Source organism: Dreissena polymorpha, chromosome 8 (genome assembly GCF_020536995.1).
Source record: "Dreissena polymorpha isolate Duluth1 chromosome 8, UMN_Dpol_1.0, whole genome shotgun sequence".
Taxonomy (NCBI): domain Eukaryota; kingdom Metazoa; phylum Mollusca; class Bivalvia; order Myida; family Dreissenidae; genus Dreissena; species Dreissena polymorpha.
This window is the reverse complement of record NC_068362.1, coordinates 57437040-57458754: the sequence shown is the minus strand read 5'-3', so window position 1 is coordinate 57458754 and position 21715 is coordinate 57437040. Positions and strand designations below refer to the sequence as shown.

Below are 21715 nucleotides of genomic sequence, written 5' to 3'. Positions count from 1 at the left end.
TCTTGTTCAACTTCATAGGGGACATGGAAGTTATGACAAAGGCTGGTGATGCCCCAGATGCACCAGAAGACATTAATATTTATGCCCCCCTTCGAAGAAGAGGGGGTATATTGTTTTGCATATGTCGGTCGGTCCGTCTGTCCGTCGGTCGGTCCGTCCACCAGATGGTTTCCGGGTGAAACTCAAGAACGCTTAGGCCTAGGATCATGAAACTTCATAGGTACATTGACCATGATTGGCAAATGACCCCTATTGATTTTCAGGTCACTAGGTCAAAGGTCAAGGTCACAGTGACTCGAAACAGTAAAATGGTTTCCAGATGCTAGCTCAAGAATGCTTACGCCTAGGATCATGAAACTACATAGTTACATTGATAATGACTGGCAGATGACCCCTATTGATATTCAGGTCACTAGGTCAAAGGTCAAGGTCACAGTGACTCGAAATAGTAAAATGGTTTCCGGATAACACAAGAATGCTTACGGCAAGGATCATGAAACTTCATAGGTACATTGATCATACTGGCAGATGACCCCTATTAATTTTCAGGTCACTAGGTCAAAGATCAAGTTCACAGTGACTCGAAACAATTAAATGGTTTTCTGATGATAACTCAAGAACAATTAGGCCTAGGATCATGAAACTTCATAGGTACATTGATCATGACTGGCAGATGACCCCTATTGATTTTCAGGTCACTAGGTCAAAGGTCAATGTCACAGTGAAAAAAAACATATTCACCCAATGGCTGCCACTACAACTGACAGCCCATATGGGGGGCATGCATGTTTTACAAACAGCCCTTGTTATATTAAGTTTAGCAAATTGTTATAAGCAATAGTTACAATTAAAATAAGGACTCAACACACAGTTCCGTATATTGTGCATGTGAGGACTTCAAAAACATTTCTTGCTTAACATGTTCTGTCATTTTTTTGCTAAATTTCTTATCAAATATACATGTAGTTACTAACAAAATGAGGACTCAACACATAATTCCATATATTGTGAATGAGAGGACTTCAAATATAATTTTTATGTTTCATGATATAATTATTTTCTTTTTAACTTCACCAGATACACATATTTGTTAATGGACGATGTGAGCATTTGTAGCTTTCTTGTGATGCAGGAGTTTTTTCCCATGCACAAAGGGATATTTGTTTGGCAAAATGTATGCATTTATTTAACTAAAACCGCACTTGTTTGGACAAGTATGGGTCTAAGTGCTCTAACACACCAATTTCATCAAAAGATGACATTTTCAATATGTACTTGCGGTTATTAAATCATTCGCCATATTTCCGAAAAAAGAATGAAAGGGTTTGGATAATAACATATTGTCTTGCTTCTGATTATAAGCAGAACCGGTAGTTAAGTTTTAGAAACTTATTTTCAATACTGTCCACTGAGCAATGTGAATGAATTTTCTTGCTCAAAGAAAACAATGGCATTATAAAGCGGTCCAGCTTGAGCCTAAAACCTCCTGATCAACTTCTGAAGACTTTACCACTTTTGGTTAACAGTCAAAGCGGCTTTAATGGCTCAGCACTCCAAAGTTGATATATACATTTTGTAAGAAATTGCCATTGTAACAGTCAGTTTTATGCTGAACTGTTTATAGACAAACTGAAGTTTCAGTCTTTGATCCCAGACATTATGCCAAATTAAAACAAAAGATAGTGTGAGAGGTAATTTACTACCACAACATATCTAAGTAGTGAAGTTGTTCAGCCAGTTGTTTGAAAGGAGTTTGCCGGTGAAGGAAATCCAAGTAGATTCTGTGTGACTGGTGAGGCCTTTAAAAAGACTGTAAATAACTTAAGTTGTTTTGCATCTAGCACTTCCATACTTTGTAGACAGGTACTATACCACATCAGGAAAATGCCTATAGTTTGTAACCTTATATATACACATGTTTAAAGAAAGCTTTCAGACCCAGCATTTTATGATGTCTGCTCATCTAAGTGAAAAGATTTTACTAGTGACATTGAGAAAATCAAAGCGCTGAAGGCACTGAAGTTGTTTGTTGTTGTCGTCCTTGATTAGCATGTGTGCATTGCACAGGCTAATCAGTGTGCACAGGCTAATCTTTTTTGACATGCATTAGCCCCATGTCCCTGAAGGCAGCCAATATGTACAGATTTCAATGATAAACACTAGACTGGTCAATGTCGTCTTACAAGCTGGTAAATAAACTCACTGCAGGAGTAGAGCAGACGCTCCTAATCATTCGTCGTCTGCAGTGCAGACAGGCAGCGTAATCATTCCTAGCATAGTGAGTTACGGTTCTAAGTGTAGCTAAGGCTTCTAAGCACATACTGATTTGCAAAACATTCTATGTAAATTTAGTTTTGGCTCACGACTAAAAACCAGCTAAGTAGCTGTACATATTTTATGGAACATGGAATCTTTCTGAAGTATTGAGTTTGTTTTATTTTAGTTGTATTGTAAGTTAAGGGCAATAGATGTATCCACTTTATAGCAGGGTCTGTATTCATGGAAATTTGTTTTTTAGCCTGGAAATGATTTTTGAACTCTGTGTATTTTGCTTATCGTGACTTGTACTTGGCAGATGATGCTGAGGATGTAGTTCAGTCATTAGGGGGAGAGCTTGACATAACCAGTTCCTGTATCATTTCCTGGGTTATGATGAAGGTGTGCCCTATGTTAAAGGTTATGGTTACAATAAGAATTCAAAGATCAAACATACACAAACTGTGTCCTGCCAATTAGCCTGAGAGCCTGTCTTCTCTTTCCATGACCACTATCAGTACCCTAATTAAGACCGTAGGCGAGGATGCGCACAACAAATTGTATGTTCATTGATTTTTAGCGAGGCTGTTTTCGGAGAAAACCCAAGGTATTGTCATAGCCTGCTCGTCGTCCGCCGTCCGCCGGCTTTGTGCTAAAACCTTTACATTGGCTCTAAAATCAAAGTGCTTCCACCTACAACTTCGAAACTTCATTTGTAGATGCACCTTGATGAGTTCTACATGCCACACCCATTTGGGGTCACTGTGACCTCTAAAAAAATAAATTCTGACAAGCTTTCGCAGCCGAACGTGGCACCCGTTATGCTGTGCTCTTGTTTATATTTTACCATGGTTCCGAAAATGTTCGAAAGTTTCATAATGGTACATCATATTTGCTATTGCACAAAACACTTACACTGCCACCTACAATCATCAAACTATGTGTAGGTTCCATGTAACACATTCAACATGTAAACTGTGTTTTATGAATATATATTGTTTCTCAATAAGGTTGACTTTTCTTGACATATGTAAAAAGAGATTAATAGTTCAAGTCCTCACATTGGTTTCAGTGTGCAGATAGAGATACATTGCTGAAGTCCTCAAAAGATAAGTTATTTAGAAATTCACACACAAATGCACATACATATATAAAAAAGCAGACAGGTGTCATTATACCAGTATTTATATAATACTGATATAAAGGCTTTTGTCAGAATATTGGTAGAGTTTGTATCATAAACATTACAATTTTATATTTATATTTTGTAGGAATGCTGAAGAGCAACAAATTGAAACCGATGACTTTGTAGAAGATTCATATGATTATGATAATGATGCCGATTACATCTCATCAGAGGAAAGTGACAGTGATTGTAAAGGCACAGAATATCCAGAACGAGACACAGTGAACATTTTTGTTGAGGAAAGTTTAAATGTCATACAAGGAGATGGAGACAAAGAACAGGTTGAAATAGGAAAATCCAGTATCAAACTAGTGAATGTACAGAAGGAACCATACACATAGCTACCTCAAAGAATACTAATATGTGTAATTTTAATTAATGCTTTTTCAATACTTTGCAATACCTAAATATGTATATAGCCAAAATGAAAACCTCAGGGTGCTTTAAAAAAAAAAGAAAATTATAATTGTTGATAAAAAGCTGCCAGCTTTAATCTCATGTTTGTTAACATTATGTTTGTTTTTGTGCGTAGTATACATTCTGTATCTTAATAGCGTGTAACAACTAGTCCTCCATAGTGCAGTGGAAGAGTACTCGCCTGCAGATCTGGATGTCTTCAGTTGGAATCCTTCTACTGGCTTAGTGTTTTTCTTCCTAGAATGTTGAAATTCAAGAAATGTTTTGATAATACACATTGACAGCAAAAATACAACGTTTACATGTTGAAATTAGTGACCAATCTTATTGCATTGTTATATTATATTATTGATTTGACATATAGTGTTATTTCTTATCCTGAAATATTCGTATTGACTTACCGGTCCAGCATCTTTAAACAATGTACGGATCAACATACAAATGTACCTAAATAGAAAAATAACCTAATCTGTTTAAATAGCTTGGCAAAGTGCTGACCTGTTTTACACAATGAAACACATTTTTTGTAATAAAGGTTTTAAACTGTTAATTATGGTTGTGGTAGATGCAATTGAGTTAGAGACTAAAAATGGAAGTGGCATGGCTTATCTAAAATTTGTTGTCCAATCCCTCCTAATGTGCAGTTGGCAGATCATCACAACTTGGAAATGAACAGTTTATATTGGAGAATCATGTGAACAAGTTAGAGTACATATTCCTGTATAATATGGTTGTCTTCGTTTAAGGGCTGAGTTTGTGTCAAAGTTAATCTGTTATGTATGTCATAGGAATGTTTACTTGTACAAGGTAATTGATAATTCTAATATTTTTCATATCATTCTGGGAGTTTTCAATCAGCAGTTTTTAACACAAAAATCTAATCTGTTGTAGTTAATACTATTTGTGATTTGAAACCAAACAGGGCATCCCTTAGCTTAGCTTATTATTTTCAATGGCCCATTTTTAACATATTGTTGGTATTAAACTAGTAAAATGGTTCATTTATGTTATACTTTGATTATTATTTGGTTGAGAATAATGGCCTTTCTAGATCACATGCCTCAAAGTGACAGGGTGAGCCTTTAGGTTCAGTCTTCATGGTGCGTCGTCAAACTTTATGCTGTGAACACAAGAGGCCAAATGCTCTGCACAGCTGGGTCAGAAGAATAATTTTGTTATCTTAGTAAAACCTTATGAACACTGTAGTTGTCAAATTTTGATTGTATCTTCACCAAAACTACTGTTGTTGTCAAATCTTAATTGTATCTTCACCAATCCTTGTCAGAATGTTTGTCTTAATGATATGTAAACCAAGTTCTGACATGGGTCATCTGGGGCAAAAAACTAGGTCACCAGTTCAATAAATATTTTAATGAGTCAACAGAAATTGTCATTTGAGCGATATAGGGCTATCTTAGCCCTCTAGTTTATGTTGTATTAATAAGTAAATCTGTTTGCTGTTGTAAACAAACTTAAGTGTTAAATTTGTTCGAATGAAAATTGCAGACTTTGCAGTTAATCTTAGTGCATGGGCAATCTTTTCTAGAAACGATTTTTGCTTAATATGATGGGGATCTATTTATTATGTTGACTAGAAAGCTTTTTGATACATTAATATGTCAATTTTGCATTATGTTGCATGACGTTTAAATAATTGACCCTTGTTAATATCACCTAACTACTATATAATGGTTTAAAGTATAATGAGGATTATTTTTATAAAATCATTTACTGATATTTAAAAAGGTTAGCTTTTAGAATCATTCTCTGTTTGGCATCGTGCGTCATCAGTCTTTACCTTGTGAACTCAATTTTAAGCCTAATTTTAGCAAAAAAGGGTCAGGATGTTAATATTGACACAATTGGACAAGTTTGATAGTGGGCCATTTGAGGTGAAAAACTAGGTCACAAGGGAAAAATAAGGGAAAACAATATGAACACTTTAGAAATCACTGTTTTGATTGGATTTTCATGAAACTTTGTCAAAATGTTTGTTTCAATAATATGTAGGTCAAGTTTGATAATGGGTCGTTTCCGGTCAAGTATTAGGTCACTAGGGCAAATTTCTGGAAAACCTTGTAAATACTTCAGAAGTCACTGTTTCGATTGTATCTATACCAAATTTTGTCTGAATTTCTACCTTAGTTATATGTAGGTCATGATCTGGGGTAAAAAATCTAGGTCATGCATCAAAACAAAGTTTTAATGAGTGATTAGTGATTGTCATATAAGCAATAAAGGGCAATCTTGGCCCTCTTGTTTCATTAAGTGGAACTAAAACACAGATTAACCAGTTATTTTCTGATGATTCGTATTTCTACAATGTAGTCGAATAACAATTTAAGTCTGTTGTCGATATTGTTGATGCATGATTTACAATGTGTGTATAAAATATTGTCATTCAAGCAAGATTTTTCAATATTTCATGTTAATATTTATATCAAATTCTATAAAATAAAACTACCGTAAGCAATCTCTAATTTAAACCTCTGTGCATTTACTTTATGACAAACATGCTCACTATTGTACTTTCTTTGTACTTAAGAATAGTTGAGAAAATAAATATCAGAAAATATTTGTGACGTTGTAAGTTATTTTGTTGGTTAATACCTCAGTCACAAATAGACACCGATCGCCGTCCGATCAGCGGCCGACGTATTTTTCCGCTCATCGGGCTGGCGACCGGCCGATGATCGCACGGAAACCGGGCCAATATGTAGCATCGGGCGGCGTCCGGATTAATTTTAAGTCTCACTTAAAATTTTACCCGATTTCGGGCCCAGGAAGGAATCGTGTTGAGATCGAAACAAGATCGGACGATCGACGCACGGGTATCGCCCGACATCGGATTAATTGAACGAGTATCGGCAAAAGTAAAGGTATTTCCCAGAGGCATATAAATCGACCGGCGACCGTCTGATTGCCGGAGGGCCTCCGCACGATGCCCGACGGACGCCGGACGATGCTCGTTATGATACACGTACAATGAATCCGATGTCGGGCGCACGCCGGGCGATAACCGTTCGTTGATCGTCCGATCTTTTTTCGATCTCAACTCGATTCCTTTCCGGGCCCGATGTCGGGTAAAACAAACTGTGATATAAACAAATAATCCGGACGCCGCCCGATGCTACAAAATGACCCGATGTGCGCGCGATCATCGGCCGGCGCCAGCCCGATGAGCGGAAAAAAACGTCGGCCGCTGATAGGAAGGTGATCGGTGTCTATTTGTGACTGAGGTTTTAAACTTTGTCACTCATCGGACGGCGGACGGCTCCGACGTGTCCAGTCTTCCCGATGCATTGAGATCGGACACATCGGCCGGCGACCGGATTATTTGTGACTGAGGCATAAAGGAGGTGGATTATGAATTCCAATATGTCAACAGTTGTGAGCGAACCTGAATATTTCTAACGACCTATAAAAGTGTGTTTTGAATATCTATTTATGGTACACACCACTTCTGCTCATTATTGTCTTAGATCTATGACATGCAGATTTACGCATGTATTGACACACTATTACTGATATTGGGATTCGCTTACAGCAACAATTTTGATTTCTTTCGGGATAAGAATGGTTGAACCCATGGAAACCTGGAGGTAAAAGACTGATTTTAGCAATATTATTTTAAAGGTCGATTATGAGCTGATGTCAAGCATAAATGGCGATGTAACAAATGAAGCACACTGTAAAATAATATCGATTAATTAATTGGAAACTTTGATCCAGGTGTCAGCGAATATATGTATGTGTTGTCCTTTAAAATCTGCACATTGTATGTATGAAGGTCCTCGCGTTGGAAGTCCTTAAATTGTCCGAACTTTTCCAGTGTGTAATATATGCCTCATGTTGCATGTAGTTGTCCATTGTGTGATATATGCAAATAAGGGTCCTCGTGTTGTATGTAGTTGTCCAGTGTGTGATATATGCAAATAAAGGATGTCCTCGCTTTGATGTCCTCATAAATATAGCTAAGTGAGAGAGGACCTCGAAGTGTTTTCTGTGGTAACTACTGCGTGTATCATATTTTTGAATAGAAATTTTTCTTTCCTATCTATATCTGCGTATTAATAGATTTTGTTGTAGAGAAAGGACAGCGTTATAATGATGTCCTCGAAAACCACGTTAAAGTCATGGTCCCCGGAATGGTACCTATACAAACATGTGTGTGTGTGTGTGTGTGTGTGTGGTGTGTGTGTGTGTGTGTGTGTGTGTGTGTGTGTGTGTGTGTGTGTGTGTGTGTGTGTGTGTGTGTGTGTGTGTGTGTGTGTGTGTGTGTGTGTGGGTGTGTGTGTGTGTGTGTGTGTGTGTGTGGTGTGTGTGTGTGTGTGTGTGTGTGTGTGTGTGTGTGTATGTGTGTGTGTGTGTGTGTGTGTGTGTGTGTGTGTGTGTGTGTGTGTGTGTGTGTGTGTGTGTGTGTGTGTGTGTGTGTGTGTGTGTGTGTGTGTGTGTGTGTGTGTGTGTGTGTGTGTGTGTGTGTGTGTATTTGTGTGTGTGTTTATTGAATCTTTAAACCTTCCGGTCGGAGGAAGCTCAAGATATACTCAAGTCGGCCCGGCATAAGTTACCTTAACACGAGCTTGGGCGTCTTGGCCAGCCAGGTTTTGCACAGTTTCGCCGCCATTGCCAGGATGGAAGTTTTTCCCGTTCCACTGATCCCGTGCACAACGAGCGGGGCCGTTGTCGATGTGTCCAGCAGGTAGGATTTGATCCGCTGCAAGAGAAGAGTTTACAATGGCGACGGCAACAATTGAGGGTAAACTGGGCTAAATGCATGTGCGTTAAGTGTCATCGCAGTTTCGCCTGTGCAGTCCGCACAGGCTAATCAAGAACAGCTCTTTCCGCCTATACCTGGATTTTCGTTTTTAAGAGACCTCATTAAAATGAAAAAATAAAATTTTCGAAAATGACGTCCGTGATTAGCCAGTACGGACTGCACAGGTTAATTTGGAATGAAATTTAGCGCACATGACTTAAGCCCTGTTTTCCTGGAGCGAGGCTCATATCCTAAGTCATAAACTTCCCACGTTTTGTCTTTGCTTCATGTTTAACTATAATAATTTAACATCCACGTTCGTTAAACTGGTAGGTGGGAAATTGCTCATGATTCCCCAAATTGAAAGTAATGCAATTTTGAAAGGATGAAAATATGCGCGCGCACCTCCAGCGTCTCTGTTATATGTACATAAATAATATATTAAAGCTTTAATATAGGAAAGACCTAACACACGCAGCCACTAATAAAGTCCACTCTACAGATGCTTATTAAGATATTCATTTGTGCCAATTTGTTTCCGGTAACCGCTTTGTCTGGGACAGTTGGAGGATCCTTTATTGAAAACCCATTACACAATTCGTTAAACTAGTAGGTGGGAAATTGCTCATGATTCCCAAATTGATAGTAATGTTATTTTGAAAGGATGAAAATATGCGCGCGCACCTCCAGCGTCTCTGAACGTCCATGGAACTCGGCGCACTTGGACTGACACAACCGGATGTGCTGCAGACATTCCTCGGTTAGCTTGTCGTGCAGGAGATATCGATTCCGAATAGCCTGAGTCGTCAGGGAGATCATGTTGTCCGTGAAGTCCTTGCAGAGGCGCGCCAGATACTTCCGGTGCTCTTCGCTGGTATCAGGATCGATCCCTGCAGCGCAAATCGGATGTGCTTAATACTTACACGTCATACGTTTATTCAATTAAATTTGAACATGAATTAAAAAATCAAGCAATCTCAGAATATAAATTGGAAACGAAGAAATTGTCTTGATATTTATTGCATTGAATTGAAGGTGTACATGTTTATTAACAAATTTTGTTTACTCGTCCGCACAAACAATCCCAATTATGGACAACACTGTAACTTTTGATGTTATTTAGTTTTTACGCGTAATGCGTTTGATAGTCAGTGGTAAAGGGTAAGTGAATGCATACACAACCAGCCTTTGTGCTCCCGACATACCTTCTGGGCCAACCCAGTGCACGTTGTAGTGAAGGATCTGGTCTGAATGCAGGCGCCGCTCCATCCGGTGCTCCTTGAGTTCCCGCAACATCCGGTGAGCCTTTTCCACCTTCTCCTGAGCACCCTGTCACTCTGCAATACATCTGAACGTATTATCACATGACAACACACACTGTACGTGAACAAGTGCATATATTTGACAGAATGAACCACTTGACTGAACAAACCACGTGACAAAACACACAACATGACCACGTAAAAATACGTGACAGGACGAAACACGCGACAAAACAAATCAAGTGACAACATACTCTTTGAGCACGTTATTGTATGTGATAGAATGAACCACGTGACAGAACAAACCACGTAAGAACATACTTCGTGAGAACGTGACTATACGCGACAGTATAAACCACGTTGCAGAACGAACCAGGTAACAACACACTCTTTGAGCATGTGATTGTATGTGACAGAATGAACCGGTGATAGAACGAACCACGTGAGAACATACTTTGTGAGAACGTGACTATACGCGACAGAATATACCACGTTGCAGAACAAACCAGGTAACAACACACATTACGTTAGCATGTGACTATGCGTGACAGAATGAACCACATGACTGAATAAACCACGTGACAACACACACTTCGTGACAACGTAAAAATACGCGAAAGGATAAAACATGTGACAGAACGAACCACATGAGAATACACACTACGTGAGCATGTAATTGTATGTGACATAATAAACGACGTGACAGAACGAACCACGTAAAACGCGTCTAAACGCGACAGAATAAGCCACGTTACATAACTTACCACGTGACAACACACACTACGTGAACATGTGATTATACGCGACAGAATAAACAACGTTACAGAACAAACTACGTGACAACAAACACTACGTGAGCACGTGACTGTATGTGACAGAATAACCACGTGAGAAGACACACTACGTGAGCACGTGACCGTCTGTGACAGAATTAACAACATGACAACATTCACTACGTGAGCACGTGGCTATACGTGACGAAATGAACAATGTGACAACATGCACTACGGAAGCACGTGACTATACGTGACAGAACGAACAACGTGACAACACACAGTACGTGAGGACTTTAAAATATGTGACAGAATGAACAACGTAACGACATACACTACATGAGCATGTGACTATACGTGACAGAATGAACCACGCGACAACGCACAAATCGTGAACATTTGACTTTACGTGAAAGATTGAACCACTTGACAATACGCGCTACGTGAGCACGTGACTTTACTTGACATAATGAACCACGTGACATAATGTTCCACGTGAAAACAAGCACTACATGAGCTCGTGACAATACGTGACAGCACGAATTACGTGACAGAAGGAAGAACGTGACAACACACACTACGTGAGCATGTGACTATACGTGGCAGATTTAACCCCGTGACAACACACTGCGTAAACACGTGACTATACGTTACATAAAAAACCACCTGACAACATACCCTACTTGAGCACGTGACTAAACGTGACATTATGAATCACGTGACCGCATGATTAATGTGACGACAACAATAACTGCGTCACAACACGAACTACGTGATAAAAATGAATACGCGACCATATGAATCGTTTGAGTCACAGCATTACCATTTTTCAATCCAACTCGGCTCATCAATCATTCGAAAGATCACAAAAACGATACGAAAAGCCGTTATGCAATAGTAAAATATTCCTTATAGAATAGGCACGACCTTAAGATACGAAAACAACGATGTACGCATTAATCGCACGTGTTTACATAGAGAGTCTCGCTCTTGGAAAACTGGGCATAATGCTCGAGCGCAAAGTATCGTCCCAGATTTGCCTGTGCAGTCCGGAAATGCTAATCGGTGATGACACTTTCCGCTTACACTACGCCTGTGCTGAATGCAAAACCTAATCTGGGGCAACCCTTTACGCGCATGCATTGATTCCGAGGCTCATATACTTTATAATACATATTCGTGCGCATGCGCTCACCGGTATATCTAGAAAGTGCGTAGCTGCTCTCCTGGCGGTCGATGTCTTCGATATTCCGGCGCAGCCAGATGGCCTGCCTGGCGATGGAGTCCTCCGCCTTGAGCAGGCCTTCCTCCACTTCCGCCTCCGTCACTATAGCAACGAACATCACCAGTATTCAACGTATTGAATTTGAAGCTTACACACATGTACATGCTCACTTCTCCTTCTAATGAAATGTATAATATTTGTATTACCTTCTTATCTTTTTTATTTGTTTGTGAAACACAAACTAATTTATAAATCTCGCAAAGTTTTTCACTTTCATATTGTAAACTAACTGTATGAAAATACGTTACTTTAACTACCGAATCAATTATTAAAGCCAGTAAAATGAATATATCGCATTTGAATGTTTGTATATGCATGCAAATAATCTTGTATATTGTAACGGGTAGAAGACTGGACTTAGACTCCGAATTAAAATACTAAAACGCTTGCGTTCGCAGATATGCTGGTAATCAAATGATCATATGTAATCAGTATACCGGAAATTATGTACTTTCGGGCCGTTTCCTGGTCGAACACCCTGGTGGCGGCTGACTCCAGAGCGTGCTGCATTTGCTCGCTCTCCTTCCACCACTGATGGCATGAAACGAACAAAACGTGTGAAGCATTGGAAGACTGTATGACTCGCGTCATGCGAACATGGGTATTATGCAATATGCGGAAAGCGTAGCTCCAGACGAGCCTGCACATTCGCAGACTTCGTTGTCAGCTTATGATACCACGAAACCTTGCGTGCCATTCAACCGGACAGCTTAAGCCGTGTATACATTAAGACGAAATTTTGCATGACGCGGCTCATATATAAATCATGTAAGGAATGCGCCTGTTATCGCTATCGATATAACAAAATAGTAAATGGGTGTATCTGTTGTACATTAATGTATTGAACAGTATTAAATCAATATGTTTTTATTACAACAATGTTGCATAATGATATTACAGTTTGAAATTTAGGCTAAGGTATTACGTCAAAAAGATTTACAACTATAAACCCAAACTGTGGTATTTCTTTTGTTGCAATATTTTCAGTGCTCAATTACAAATATAAATGAGATAATTATGTAGTGATTTGTGTGTTCATGCTGTATCGATGTTGGCATAGTAAGAGTCTTTAGACAAATCATTTATGAAAAGAACACGCGACATAAATCACTAACAATATCGGCCTATAAAAATACTATACGAACCTGCTCTTTGCCGACTTTCTGCCTGTCTCTGTCCATGCTTATGAAATCCGGCAAGTGCGTGCTGATGGATGCGAGGATGTAAGCGGGAGGAACCGCGTTGTCGTCCCGGGAATACCACCTACAGGGGAACGCATTTCGCACCTGAGGCTGCATTATTCGAGGACCCGGAGTGTGTCCTAGCACTCCAATCTTATTAACTTACACGATTTACAAACGTTTGGACGAATTTTGAATAATTGCTGCAATTTCCAGCTATTTAGTTCTTTTTTCAATATTGTAGATTTCGGTGTAGTGGGGTGGGGGGGGGGGGGGGGGGGGTAGTCGGAGTTCCCGAAGGAAATCCCACCTGTCCGGTATGATGAACACCAACCAAACTAACATGCTTCCGGGAACGGGGATTGAAACTTAGTTGCCGAGGTGAGAAGTGGTGACAAGCGCGTGTAACAAAAACTGCGCAAACCGGACAACCTGATTTTTATATTTTGGATTGAAGTGAAAAAATATAGCTGTCCTTAAAGTATGTACCCGATGAAATCTTCTTGTAAAAACAAAAAGATACATTTAGCCAGACCGGAAGTTGTTCTTACTTGTGGAAGAGCCGGACGGTCGCCGGGTCCTCGACCTGCGTCATGAGAGACTCGAACTCATCTGCCGCGATCGACCGGGGGAACGCGATGTAACCGTACTTGTGCGACAGAAGCGACTGCGAAAGTAAACTGGTCATTATAAGAACCTCGTTCTGGGAAAACTCTGCTTAATGCATGTTCATATAGTGTTGTACCAGATTGGTCTGTGCAGTCCAAATAGGCTAACCAGGGGCGACCCGTTCCGCTTTTATGATAATTTTCGTTTAAAGGAAGTCTCTACATAGCAAAAATCCAGTTTAGGAGGAAAGTGTTAACCCAGATTAGCCTGTGCGTCACTTTACGCACATGCATTAAGCCCAGTTTTCATTACACTGGTATTAAGTAGTGCGTTATGTACATTTATATGGGCGTCACAAATTCACAATGGTTGAACAAACCCTTAAATATCCTGCTTGCTTGTTTGTTTTCCCTAACCATGCAACATGAAAAAAATGCTCTAAGAATATTTTAGTCTTATCCGTGTGTTTTATATAAAATTATTCATATTTAACCAACCAAACAAAACTAATAAACAAACAAATAAAGTCATCATAATAAGGGCATCTTGCTCAACAAATTATTAATACAATCGCAGATACTTAAAGTAAGGCGAATTCATAGTTTATAGTCACTATGAAATATTGCATCCACTAAAATTGCAATACAATAAGACAGTAACACATTAGAGCCTCGTTTTGGGAAACTGAGCTTTATGCATCTGAGTAAAGCGTCGTCCCAGATTGGCCTGTGCGGTATGCAGCGTTGTTCCTGATTGGCCTGTGCGGTATGCAGTGTCGTTCCTGATTAGCTTGTGCGGACTGCACAGGCAAAGATGGGAAGACACTTCACGCACAGGGATTAAGCCCAGTTTATCCAAGATCGAGGCTCATTAGAACAATGGGCGCAATGACCATGGTCCGGAAGTACGTACCACGAAGCTGGGCCCAGTGGAGAGCTGCTGACACAGCCTGAGTTCCTTGAGACAGAGTTCAGTTCCCATGTGGTCGTCAGTGGCCTCGTCTCGGACACCCCAACGCATGTCCACTACCTGAAAGACAGAGCGAGGAAACCCTTTACACCGCAGCTTTAAATCGTCTACATTTTACCGGGAGCTCCTGGGGACGATCCCTATTTATACCGGTTAATGTTTTGGTTGAGTTACATTTAAGTCAAGCTCTGAGAAAACCGGGCTTAATACATGTGCGTACATGTAATGGATATTGTGTCCGCCTAGCGACCGGGAGGTCACAGGTTCGATCCCCACCGTGGGAGCGTTTTTTAGATCTCCCCCAAAGACACCAAGTACTGGTTCTCGAGAGCTTTTATATAAGCCCTAGGCTTTCGATGCAATCGAGATAAAATAAATAGGTTTAAACTAAACATGTGCGTAAAGTTTCGTCTCAGATTAGCATATGCTGCATGCACAGGCGTAACGTTTAAACGAAGTGTTGTCCCTCCTGTGTTCCCAGAGCGAGACTAATTTGAAAAAACGAGCAAGCTTTTATAGCGACGCGTGAAAGCGTCTGCCTTTGAACCGGGAGGTCCCGGGCACGATCCCCATTCAGGCCGGGTATTGTCATATCTGGATTACATTTTGACCAAGTTATATATTGCAAACAATCTTCAGTGTTATAGTCATCATTAAATTTGGCAATTTTCTAAAATAACATTATATACCCAATCAGTTATAACAACTTTATATAAAAGTGAAACAGTCATTGAAGATGACACATAGCCCCGCAATATTTAATTTCAATTGCAACACTTATTTATTTGTCAATTTAATATAATTTCTTGTTCGCTATTTCACATTGATAATACCCAAAGACATAAAGATTCGCGTTGATTTATTAAATCAATCGCCTAAGTTCAAGGACACATTGCACTGCAATAAATACTGAGACAAACACAAATTATGATACATATCTTTCATGAATATGTTTATTAAAAAAGACTTGCCCTTTCACATAGTATTAACAACACTGCTATAAAGTTTCGTTTTGTTATTCAGAATACCTATACACGAGTTCTCGACATCCAGACATGGCATCCAGTTTGCCTCACAAACTTCGTTTGCGGGGTTATAATGACAGTATTACAGAATGTTGCGGAATATCAGTAGCATAAGCATCTTAGCTTAGACAAAAATAAATATTAAAAAGTTAATTGTGCACTTGTAATTAAACGATAATGTCTTGACAAACTTTGAGAATTTCAGCACAATATTTATTTAATAAAACTTGGAATAACGACGAATTTCTAGAATATAGAGTTCACATGATATATTATTATTGTCCTTCCGATCATCTGCATGAGAAAGACAATGTTTTTATCAACTAGCATAGTAGCATACACCGACAAACCTATTTTCTTAAAGGAAAAGCACGTCAACTATTTTAAATTTGCTTTGTATCCTAGTTGAAAGTGTTTGCGCGTTTTCGTCGGGAGCAAGACTGACCTGAAATTCGTATCCAAAGTTGCGGCAATGTGCTTTGATCTTCGGGTACGCCTCCCTCATTAACATGTTCCGTTCATGCTTGGTGTCTGAAATTTAAATTGTAAGGGTATGCGGATTTATAACATTTTAATACATTTTTCTCTTTTCCAGATTATCTTCTTAAATCTTCAAGTTTAGGCAACGTGTAACACACTTCAAACATACAAATATATGTGAAGAAGACCTTATATTAGTGTGTCAAATACCATATAACATGTACGTATATACATCGTGACTTCTATCGTTCTTCTAGCATTAAACGAAATGTACAAACAGTAAACATTCTCGATTTTGTGGAAATCAATTAATGACCCCGCAGTTATGTAAGACAGGAAATTGCGTTGGAATAAATGTGCTATGCAACTTGTATACACATTGCTTATATGATACATATTGCACCGTCTTGCGGTGTCCACATTTTCAAAGAATGTACGTCTTTTCCACAAAATCACTAAACTGTATCTTAATTGATGCATTTGTTCCAAGTTCCACCATACGTGTCCAGGTTAACTCCACCGATAATATGCTTACCGTAATAACTCCTCAGAACTTCGGCTTCTCACAACTCCCCCGTTACTGCGGATAATTATCTCCACCGGTAATGCGGCAACTCACCAGGTTCAACACCCCCGGTACTGCGGCTACTTACGTCTTCCCTGGTACTGCGGATACTTAACTGCCGCGGTACTGCGGATACTAAACTCTCCCTGTTATGCGGCAACTTACCAGGTTCAACTCCCTCGGTACTGCGGCTACTCACCCGTGAAGGTGCTGCTGGTGAAGATACGAACGATCTTAGCGGAAGGTGGGCATATCAGATCCGTGCTCCCCCGGAGAGCCTCGTTCCGGAGCTTTATTTCCGGTGACATTTCTTTGCTGTCTATTCGCGCTATTTTCTGTAAAAAGTAAGCAGCGATTCCTTTAGTAATAATATATGAACATCGTGCTATCTTCAGAACATACACGAATACACTTCACCAAACATCAGACGATAAATTAATACGATTAGTTTCTGAGAAACAGAATTGCTAAGAACCGGCGTCTATGATTAAATAATGTTCGAACTTATTTGCATAGCAATGATGGCTTTTACATGCTAAGATGATAACATCAATACGAACACAACGTTATAATTTTTAATTCATATTTTTCAAGCCATGTTTAAAATAATTATTAGATGCAAACAAATCAGAAGAGTGAGATTTAACATCTATATCATTTCTCTTACATTTTTTAAAATAGTCTGTCAATACGTATAAAATGAAATGACATTACCGTTTTCATTAAATTCTCCAATTCATCGATTTGACTCAACATATTGTCTAAGTGTCTTGTCTGATCTTTTCTGTAAAATTTAATCATTCAATACTATATAAAAACGAAATACATTTTTCTCATAGTGGTATACAACGGTACCGAACATTTTAAGCGTGCATTATTTTAATTTAGAAACAAAAAACATATTTGTTTTTGCTTTAAATTGGAAAGTCAAAATGTTCGTTCTTTATTGTCTTAGGAACATATCCTATACTTACCCTAAATATAAACACAATATTAGCATTATCTTCACTGTATTATAAAATCGTGTTCTTACTAAACCCACTTGGCAAACATACACATGTACGCGTTACTATATGAAACCATTTAAAACATTCACACACAAGTCAATCACTTGATGTATAATACATTATGAAAATTCATTATGTTTTTACATCTTGGCTTTTTCTTCCGGAGAAATGATGCTGGACCCAGGATTATTAACTATGGCTTCAGTTGTCCCTGCAGTCGATGTCACTGGTAATCTGGATGTGACTGGTAACCCGGATGTGGATGGTGCAACTGCAATTGTCGCCAAGGCGGGGGTGTTATCCAAAGTTATCTTACTGCTTGTTGCAGTTGGCCTCGGATAATAACCTAATTCGGAACCCATATTTGCCCCATCTGTGAAGTCATATGTAAAAGATGTGCGAGTGAGCCAAATATGAAAGAATGTTTACATTAAATGTGATTTGTTAACAGTTTCAGTCAATATAATAATGAGTATGAAATACAAAACCTTCTGATATACCAACGCACTCTTTTTGTCACAGAAACCAAAGACGTTATGGTTTAACAGCGTGTCCACTTTCATAAATAAATGACAATATATTCACGCGATTATTTTCCTCATTACAAATAAGTCATTCGGACTCTGATATCAAATATAATCCGGATATTTTACTGAATATTGGTAAACAGTGATATTGTTCATACGGATATACACGTATTCCGCATGTCAGCAATGCAGAATGTATTTTACATGTTTTAATGTTCATGTATACCGAGTTATCTATTACGGGTAATATGCACTTTTGTCGGCATACAATGCATACAAAAAGTGAACCATTCAAACGTTTTGGCGTTATCTTATATCTTCATGAAACGGCTTCTAATGGATGTTTTCGTTGCTGATAAAAATATTTTAGTTTTGATCCAACAATGCAAAAGAACAATTGGTGAAGTACACAATCAAAATCGGTTATCCATGAGGTTTTGTCATCGTTAACTATACGTTAGGAAATCAAAATATTCTTGATTCGGAAAATACGGAATTGCATAGAATTTGGTTTCGTAAGAGTGTTACAGCAACAATGTGCAGGGATACGCACCGAATTCTCGCGTAGAGGGCATTTTAACTACATTCGAGGGCTTTGTTTTACAGAAACAATGTGACTAAATTTTACAGATTTTTTAAACTTGATTGAAATAACCATGATTTAAGTTAAGAGAACGGGTGAAATGAGTAAACAAAAAATCGTCATATTCAAATAAATAATGTAGCTAAAATGACCCGCGTCATGGGAAACGGGTCATTTGCCATATGCATCCAGCATAATACCACACAACTTTGCGTATTCGCGAGTCCGATCAGAAGCTAGGCAATATTTCGTGATCTCTTAAACGGGCATCCAAACCAAACTGATCGAATGCGCAGGCTGATCTTTATCTACGCTGGCTTTAAAATGCATTAGACCCATTTTCGCATTACGCAGGTTCTTCTTCTTCTTGGCGTTCGCGCTAACATAACGCAGGTTAAAATGGGTCAATTATTACTACCTATTGACAATTTTTTGTTTATAATTGATATTGATAATAAATGGTTACGATAGTGATTATGGAGGTGGTGGTGGTTGTGACGATGAAGATGATGATTATGATGATGATGACGACGACGACTTCGACAACAACGACGACGACGATTATGATGATGATGATGATGATGATGATGATGATGATGATGATGATGATGATGATGATGATGATGATGATGACGATGACGATGACGATGATGATGATGATGATGATGATGATGATAATGATGATGATGATGATGATGATGATGATGATGATGATGATGATGATGATGATGATGATGATGATGATGATGATGATGATGATGATGATGATGATGATGATGACTTACTTGCTGTGCCGTCCAGGCAGCTTCTGTAATTTCGATACATGTATGTTAATTTGGCTCGCGGCGAATCCTTGCTGCACTAATAAAAGTATAAATGTTCACTTTTCTTTCACTGCGGAAAACTATCCTTTCGAAGTTAACTATTACAGTATGTACACAATGTCTGTTCATCAAAAATACTTTCACAACGCCTGGTTATATTGACAGTAACCACCCAATTATTGAATATATTTGTAAAATCGATAACGATATTGAAAACATTAACCGCAGTCTAAATATAGTCGGGAATAAACTCGTTCACGGTTGAATAATCAAGCACCCCGTTCGATATTGATCGATAGATCTAAGGCTGAGCGAGTCCAATGTTAGAGTATTTAAGGTGTTTAGTGAGAGTATAAAAACATGTACGCCGGATTAAACGATAAACCAAGTATAATTGAATTGCAGAAGCAAGCTACTTATGTTCACTATTTGATACGGTGTCAATGCATTCTTGTGATTTTATTAAAATGTATGCGAACAAAATAGTGTTATTCAAGCATCAAAGAATTGCTCTATCCGGTGAAAATATTTTTAAGAATATAATAAGGGTATAACGAAGAACAAAAATGAGCATTTGTATTGCAATATACAGATAAACAGGTTTTACCCGAGTATAAGCAATTATGTGCATGCTAAAAATCTAGGCGAAGCGAATTTCATTTCATTTTTATTTTCAATGTTAACAACGATATTTGTATGAAAACACTGTCACCTGTGTTATAAATATCATCTTTTGGTAATGAGTTGTACATTTCGTTAATAACGGTCTTCACCTGTTCCGCTTAAGAAACATTTCCATTATATTTATTATTAAATAACTATATTCGCAAACAGATATCCGTCGTTTACATCGGAAAAGCTAGCCAAGTTTACTATGCATGTACATACCGTAGTTTGAATTATTTGTTGTTCAAGGGATTTGCTCATAGATTGGTGAAACAGATATTTGAAAAGCATGTCCAATGTTTGTGCCGTAGAGTGAAGTAAACCAACCAGTAGGGCCCGTTGACGTTTCTAAATAATATTTCTTTGAGCTAATTTTCTTTGCTTTCTTTTATTTCTACGTTTGCACTGCTTGGTGAAAAGAGCACCTAAACGTGTTCCGCCTCTTCTATTGAATCAGATGGTTTGATCGTCAAAAGGAGCTTCCTTTATTACCTTTCACCTACTTCCTGATAGCATGTGACAATGTGTAGTCAGGGTAAGACCCCGTCCTCATTAGACATACTACTTCAAACTTCCATTCTTCGAAATGCTTGCCGTAAAAACTCGACATGGTCGGTATGCCCACTTTATGAAGTTTATTTGTCATTACATCTTTTGTCATACTTTCTTCTGTTATAATTCTTATAAGATCAATTTCTTTATGTTGCAATATTCCTCAACGTATATTCATATCTTCTTCTCCCATTCTTATTATTGCTATATCTCGGTCCAGCATTTGATTTCTACTCTGTGAATGTCGCAATCCTTTTCTTTCACTTAATCGTTTATCTCTGCACACTATATGTTGGTGGTGATGTCACCTTCTGCGGCGTAGTCTTAATTAATTTAATATGCTTTACTAGTATTCGAAATAAATATTATATACGTGTAAAAAAGATTGAATAAAAAATCTAGTATCAAGAAAACGAATATTATGACGTGTATAGGCGTTTACTTTGAACGTTTACTTGCAAGTAGACATTGGCTTTCCCTTAGCGAGGATCACATTCGAAACTCCGTTAGAATGGTAGCTACAGTATGTTTGATTCCTAAATACAAACGGGACATCATTCAGTCACGTAGTAGGTCCGAGTTATGCGCCCATGCCATTGACCTTGTATGACCCCACCCAAAGGCATGTGCACAGTTTCAAAGGGATATATGCAGTTTTCTGATAGATATGGACTTGTTTATCAAACACACGTTTGAGTCAGAAGCGTTTCGGACCAAGATATGTGACTAGTTTACGATTTTCACGCCGATTTACGCTTATGTGTTGTGCGTTATTTATTCATCGTTTCG

General features: G+C 38.5%; 1 protein-coding gene across 1 annotated transcript; it reads right to left on the bottom strand.

The window, feature by feature from the left end:
* Positions 1-2552: 2552 nt before the first annotated feature.
* LOC127840551 (NACHT and WD repeat domain-containing protein 2-like) lies at positions 2553-19884 on the bottom strand. Its single transcript, XM_052368963.1, has 15 exons — positions 19670-19884; positions 17919-18147; positions 17482-17551; positions 16967-17102; positions 16168-16253; positions 14641-14757; positions 13671-13786; positions 13084-13201; positions 12376-12469; positions 11817-11980; positions 9824-9947; positions 9303-9508; positions 8431-8576; positions 4041-4096; positions 2553-2581 (listed from the first exon to the last, which is right to left on the bottom strand). Exons 1-15 carry the CDS (start codon positions 19707-19709, stop codon positions 2553-2555), a joined length of 1731 nt encoding a protein of 576 aa, XP_052224923.1. The 5' UTR covers positions 19710-19884.
* Between the last annotated feature and the right edge of the window lie 1831 nt (positions 19885-21715).